Source organism: Astyanax mexicanus, chromosome 8 (assembly GCF_023375975.1).
Source record: "Astyanax mexicanus isolate ESR-SI-001 chromosome 8, AstMex3_surface, whole genome shotgun sequence".
Taxonomy (NCBI): Eukaryota; Metazoa; Chordata; class Actinopteri; order Characiformes; family Acestrorhamphidae; genus Astyanax; species Astyanax mexicanus.
This window is the reverse complement of record NC_064415.1, coordinates 43,911,862-43,918,973: the sequence shown is the minus strand read 5'-3', so window position 1 is coordinate 43,918,973 and position 7,112 is coordinate 43,911,862. Positions and strand designations below refer to the sequence as shown.

The 7,112-nt window shown below is 39.0% G+C and overlaps 1 protein-coding gene across 1 annotated transcript; it reads right to left on the bottom strand.

Annotated features, from left to right (window-relative positions):
* Positions 1–4,848: 4,848 nt before the first annotated feature.
* LOC111193369 (THAP domain-containing protein 2-like) lies at positions 4,849–6,840 on the bottom strand. The gene is made up of 3 exons (XM_022673915.2): positions 5,707–6,840; positions 5,074–5,203; positions 4,849–4,956 (listed from the first exon to the last, which is right to left on the bottom strand). The coding sequence occupies exons 1-3, from the start codon at positions 6,303–6,305 to the stop codon at positions 4,849–4,851; spliced, it is 837 nt and encodes a 278-aa protein (XP_022529636.2). The 5' UTR covers positions 6,306–6,840.
* Between the last annotated feature and the right edge of the window lie 272 nt (positions 6,841–7,112).

Here is a 7,112-nt window from a genome sequence, read left to right as displayed (position 1 = left end):
GCGGAAGTGCCGGTGTTATGGCTGAGTCAATGAAGTTTACGAGGTGCCTCTTGGAGTTGCCGTAATTTACCATTAACGATGTGCGTCGTATCGTCAGAGGATCAAGTACAACGCCGCAGAGTAAGCTTGAAAAGGGTTTCAAGTTCTACGTTTCGTCCTACCTGTGCAATTTTGAAGGTAAGTCGCCGACGCTAACGCTTATTCTAGCTAGCTAACTAGCTAGCTGTTAGTTAGCATCAGGTAGCGGTCTAGCGATGGGACTGTTGTTTTTGGTCACAAACCAAACCGTCCTGGTTCAGTTTAACTGTGTTACTAGAATGCTTATCTTTAACGTGTTTGTATTTCTGATGTGTCAGGCAAAAATATGGCTAACGAGATAACAGTGAGGGCCCACTGCTACAAATCAATGAGGAAAGCAGAAACGCCACACCAGCTGAGAGTACAACAATGATGCGTTCAGAGTTCTGTTCAGTGTCACGTTCAAAGTTCTGTTGAACATGTTAAAAAGTTCTTTCAGCACAAGTTTCACCCTTTTTACTCTTTCTTCACCCTTTTTACTCCTTTTACTCTTTTACAACGTACGCTTTGATAAACAAGCAAAGATGCTTGTAGCCAAATGCAACTGAATAGCTGAGTGGGAAGTTTCACAGGCTATTTGGTCTGTAGTAAACTCATGAGACATTGTTTTACAGTTGGGGCTACTGTAATCTATATCTATGGCTCAAAAGCAGAAAATAGTTCACCTCAGCTTTTCTTCAAACTGCATGTTCTAACTCACTAACGTTACTTCTTTATTAACATATGGCTTCAACTCTTATACTTACTAACAGTTTGATAACACTCTTCAAGAAGCAGAAGCAAAACCTGCACTGTTATGTTGTTGGTGGACAAAGGAAAAAAATATTTGTAGGCCTGTTTAATCCCTGTGTGTAAGCATTTTTCCTGGAGTGAAAATGAACTTCAAATGTAAAATATTTTAGTTCACAGTTTTCAGAAACATAAACTTTTGGATTTCAGCTTAGTAGTGCATGCATCCTAAACATCCTAAACAAGTGAAAGACACAATAGCTAGTGTAGTGTTGTGTAGTGATGCAGAACAGCACAAATGTTATGGTAGAGGGTAGACAAGTGTTTTACACCACTAACAATGTGACAGGACAGATATTGCTCATGTTGTTATTGCTGGAGACAGTCTTGTTTTTCAGAGTAATAAAATTTTTCCTTTGTGTATTTCAGATGACCTTACGTGATTCAAAGCCAGTTGTGCTAATAAACAGCAACTGTTCTTGTGTGGCTGGTTGTGGAATCTGCAACCACTTGGTTGCATTGCTTTTCCAGACGGCTCATTATTCTGAATGTGGCATGACTGTCGTCCCTCCTGTCCTTTCAAGCACACAGACAGAACAGAAGAGGCATAAACCACGAACAATGGTATGTCTAATTTCATTAACTAATGTTTGTATCCCTTTTTACAGTCACTTTTATAACACCATCTTTAAAATAAATAGGGGGTGAAGCCTTGTCCCGTGGATGCGATGGTTGTCCTGAAGCCCAAACCAGGTGCTACTACAGCCAGTGGAGTTAGGTATGTAGCACCAAAGATAATAAGCAGGCTACAGTTTATTGTAAAAATAAATGCTTTTGGTCATCTGATAATGTTTTTTCCGACATTGCTGTTGCTAACCCTGTTCTTTTCAAAGTCTGCTTAATTTTACCCCTTTGTACTTAAGATGATAACCTGTGATGCTAATTAGTGGACACACCTTGATTTAACATGTCCCCTTGGTCACATTATTTTCAGGGGTAGCATCCTTTTATGAGTACTTTTTAAAATAATTATTTTAAACCACAGTTTAAAATCAGTGTCAGATTTTCATTTGTTCATTTGCATAAGATCTTTATTTATTATTACTTTTGTCAGATTCATTCCTTATTTATTTAACCTTTGTGGATTTGTTATTAATTAACTGAGGGATAGCACCAATTTTGTCTGTGTATATATTGTAATGACAGTGCTGGTAAACAGATTACAATGTGTAAAAATAAATATTGACTGTTCTCTTATTTCAGATCTACACTTTACAAGGGCTATAGTGGTGAGCTCCCACACCCAGCAACCCTCAATCTTAGACCTGCCTACGCTGGAATGAAAGCAGAATCTCTTCCCCTCATCTCAGCACAATGAACATCTCAGCTGACAAGCCACTTGTGGACTCTGTCTTTGGGAAGGTACAAGCTGGAAGTGTACTGTCCTATCAACAAACCCTACCTCCACCTGATAGTGTTGTAATACATGAGGACACACCCCCATTCCCCAGTGTGCCACTAGATGGTTACCATCTAAACCCAACTGAATATTCATTTGTGCCAACTCACCAAGAACAGCTACATCTGAGCTCACTTTCTGTGACCTTATCACAGTCACACCTCATTGAGGAGGCAACAAGATGCCAAAGCGTTACAGCTGAGTGGCATTCACTTAGGAGAGAAAGGGTGACAGCCTCACATTTCAGAGAGGTGAGCCACGTTAGAGGTCCAAGGACTGCAGAAGGCCTGGCAGAAAGGATGATCCAAGGAACACGACAAACGGCAAACATGAAGAGAGGCCTGGAAATGGAAACTGGGGCCTTAAAGGATTATGCAGTTCTGAAAAACCTGAACTTAACCAAGTGTGGGTTGGTTATTCACCCAGATGCACCTTGGCTGTGTGCATCGCCGGATGGGCTTGTATATGACCCCCTTGAGCGTCCATCATTTGGGCTTGTTGAAATTAAATGCCCAAATGCACAAAGTTATGTGGACTGCAATGTCCTCAAAATGGCACAAGGTAAATACAAACTGAAGGAGAGCCATTGTTATTATTGGCAAGTCCAGGGTCAGTTATTGATCAACGAAATGCAATGGTGCGATTTTGTTATCTGTGCCCATGATGACATCTTTGTGCAGCGCATATACAGACTGTATTAGAGGAGGCGAAAAAAAGGTGACATGTTTTTCTTTAACATTTACTTGCCAAAATACCTCTCCATGTCCAAGTAATTAAAAAAAACATAACCAAGACATATACTCAAACAATGAAAAAAAATTGCATTTTATTGTCAATTGTTAAACTGTTATTTCATTTTTGCATATACAGTAAAAGTAAAAAATGTTGTGTTGTCAATTTTAACATATAAAATTAAAGCATTATTTACAGTATTTACATGACCTGAAGGGTTCATTTTTTGGTTTGAGAAAATACAGGTAACTACACAGAACTATTCACATTACAGGGCCATCTAAAAAAATTAGAATATCTTTGAAAAGTTACTTTATTTCAGCAATTCAGTTAAAAATGTGAAACTCATATATTTTATAGATGTATTACACACAGAGTGATCTATTTTAAGTGTTTATTTTATTATGGCTTAAAGCCAATGAAATCCAAAAATCAGTGTCTCAGAAAATTAGAATATTATAAAAGACCAATTGATACTTTTGGCAGTGTGGGCAGTTTGCTAAGTCCTCCGGGAAAATGAAATCTCCGCATCTCCATAAAAGTTGTCAGCAGAGGGAAGCATGAAGTGCTGTATAATCTTATGGGAAAACACTGCACTGACTTTAGACTTAATAATAAAACACAGTGGATCAACACCAGCAGGTGACATGCATCTCCAAACCATCACTGATCATCAGTAAATTTTACATTTCATTTGTAAATTAAGGGATCAGAGTCTGGAGGAAGAGTGGAGAGACACACAGCCCAAGCTGCTTGAGGTCTAGTGTGAAGTTTCTACAATCAGTGATGGTTTGGAGTCATGTAACCTGCTGGTGTTGATCCACTGTGTTTTATTATTAAGTCTAAAGTCAGTGCAGTTTTGTTTTCCCACAAAATCTTACAGCACTTCATGCTTCCCTCTGCTGACAGCTTTTATGGAGACACGGATTTCATTTTCCAGGAGGACTTAGCAAACTGCCCACACTGCCAAAAGTATCAATTGGTCTTATGTAATATTCAAATTTTCTGAGACACTGATTTTTGGGTTTCATTGCCTTTAAGCCATAATCATCAATAATAAAATAAACGCATAAAATAGATCACTCTGTGTGTAATACATCTATATAATATGAGTTCAACATTTTAACTGAATTGCTGAAATAAAGTAACTTTTCAAAGATATTCTAATTTTTTGAGATGGCCCTGTACATTCACATTACATTATCATATGTATGATCTGTATTGAGATTAGCAATTGCTTGCCCAAGCTTTCACCAAGGGACCATTTTGATAATTCACCAAAAGGCAGGCAACAGCAAAAAGTTGGTTTATGCTGCCTGTGATTGAAAGGGGGATCACTGTGCTGAATATTTTATGTTCTTTGACCCTGCGGATCACACGCTCAACATGGACTCTCAGTCTTGCAATGGACTGGGTCTGTCTGATCTCAGACCTAGACAGTTGAGCTCTCTTTGCCAAAAAAGTGGGTATGTGCACTCTGCATGGTACGCAGTCTTCAACAAGGAAACCCTTGTCTACCATAATGGCCATAGATGGGTCAAGGAGGGGCACAATGCCAGACTGCTTTAAGATGTCCTTATCACTGATGGCACCTTGATAAAGAGAAGATACAAAGGTCACTGCACCATGAGGGGCTATTCCAATCAACCCTTTAAATGTACAGTGTGGAAAACACCTCGCTCTGGAGGAGAAGGGAATTTGGGGTCTGACATCTCAGTTCTGTGCAATCTAAAACTACTTGAGTGTCAGCGTATTCCTGAAACACCTCTGGAAGGTGAGCTTTTACAGTGTCCCCATCTAGCCAAATATCTACAGCTCCTAATACAGTATAAAGAAAGTTGGCCCAGGTGTTAACAATGCGACCGGTGTATTCTAAATCTATGGGCCAAATCCCTTTGCATGAGTCCCAATGACAGGTAGTTCATGAACAGGAAGAACTCATCAATTGGTTGAAGAACCTGGGGGAAAGAAAATGTATTACCCTATTGCAAGAAATACATTATGGCAGTCAAAACTTATTTTGATATAAAGATTAATGTTAAAATGAATGCATAACATGCTAGGAAAACATTTACCGTTGCACTTGCAGAGTGAGGGACTTGATCAGTCTTCACTGCAGTCTGAGCTCTTGTAACCCGTACAATGTTGAGGGTGGCTGGCTCTATTTGCTTCCAAAATCCCATCAGGTGGGCGTGAGTTGCAAATCTGTGGAACATGTGAGTTATATTGATCAGGCTAATTCTATCACATCTTTATTTCAGACACCAAAAAAGGCACATCCAATACTTATATACTTTTCACTGTCAAATGCCTCTTATCTAATGTATTGCACTACTTGATTACTGTCACTGAGCTGTACTGAACATCACTTGCATTGTTACAGATGACATAACCTGCCTCATCTTTTTCTAGCTTGCCTATTTGAAATTATTGTCTCTAGCCAATCATTACTCAGATCATCTCTAATAACGAAAACAAGCCTTTCATAATTTCCAGCAATATTCAGCATTACACTGTAAATATGTAGTCCTTTAATCATAATTGTCATCATTATTCAAATCTGGGACATTTAAGAACTACGGTAAGTACCTGGGCCACACACAAATTTCTCTACCCAGATAATAATGTGTTAATAATATATTTTTTTAATGTTTTAGACCTACTGCTCTATAGTTCTAACTCAGACACTGTGGATAATTTTTATTTACCTGGTAAAGAATCGTATGTCTTCATCAGAGGCAGCAAACCGCTCCAAACCAAACCTGCTGCTGATGGTTAACTCCTCGACTTGTTTTCTGAGCCTTGATATCTCCTCGCGTAGCTCTTCGTTTTTGTTAAGGGAGATATCAAGGGCAGCAGGCTCAGTACTGGCACAGTAGTCATGTTCATGACACGGCCATGGGTCATCAGGGTCAGTCGGCATCTCTGTTGGTTCGGTGTTGGGTGGACGCTCTGTTCTTTCCCATACTCCAGGTCTTGCGGTTGGCATATTGTAGTTATTCCAATGGAAAAGCACAGGAACAGCTCCGGGTGTTAGGCGTTGTCGTCCAGCAGGAGTGGGGGGCTCGATTAAATCAGCAGTGACAAAGTGTTGCGAGCACACTCGAGAAGTACTTGTTATGATAAAATGATCTCTCCTGATCTTAACAACCCACTGTTTCTGCAATTCGGAGTCCTTTGGAAAGGTGTGGAAGCTCAGGTGAGAGTTGGACCTAGATGATGCTGTGCAGAACGGCACACAGCAGTGGTGGTTAGACCTGCTGTCCGTACGTTGTTGAAAAGATAATTTTGTGCGTTTACATGTCATGTTTAGGATATGTAAACGACAGGAGGAGGAGTGGGTAGAAGGACACGAGGTGGGTAGAAAAGGTGCAAAAGTAATAAATAAATAGATCGGAGAAGTGATTCAGCGTACGCGTTCAGTAGCTACCGGATGTTTACAACCATCCTGAATTTACGTCACACCCCGGCGTGCACAGAGCATATTAACTGCTTAACCCTAAACTCCTGAATCAGATCGGCTAAAATCAGAGGAATATCTGCCGATCGCCGATACCGTACTTTGGCTGAAAATCGTCCGATACTGATACACTGCCGATCGATCGTTCCATCTCTATTATTTATATGTGTAGCTGTTGCAATGTATTAGTGTTTGCAGGTTTTATGTGTTTATGTAGTTTTTGTAATTAAGCATCTAGTTTGATGCAATGCGGTTGCAGTCAGTTTTTTTTTTGTAAAATGCTAAATCTGTCACATGTTCTTAACAGCTCACAATTTTTGATTTTATATTTATTAAGCCTCTTTTCAGTATCAAACGTTTTAATCAAAGTTAATATAACTTGTATTTGATGTAATTTCTCTTCACTTGAATAGTTTAGTTCTTGATTGATGGAGTTTTTGGATTTCATAACATGACAAATTAAAAGGATTTATGTTAATAGAACAACAAGCAATTTTTTTTCCATGCAACTGTAATGTTTGATTGAATAAATAATATATTGAGAGTTATTTAACATTAAGGAGTAATTACATTCATTTTATATTACATTTGGTTACATTTTATTACATTTATAAGTTACATCTTGCCCTCAGAGGACAGCCAATATGCCAATGT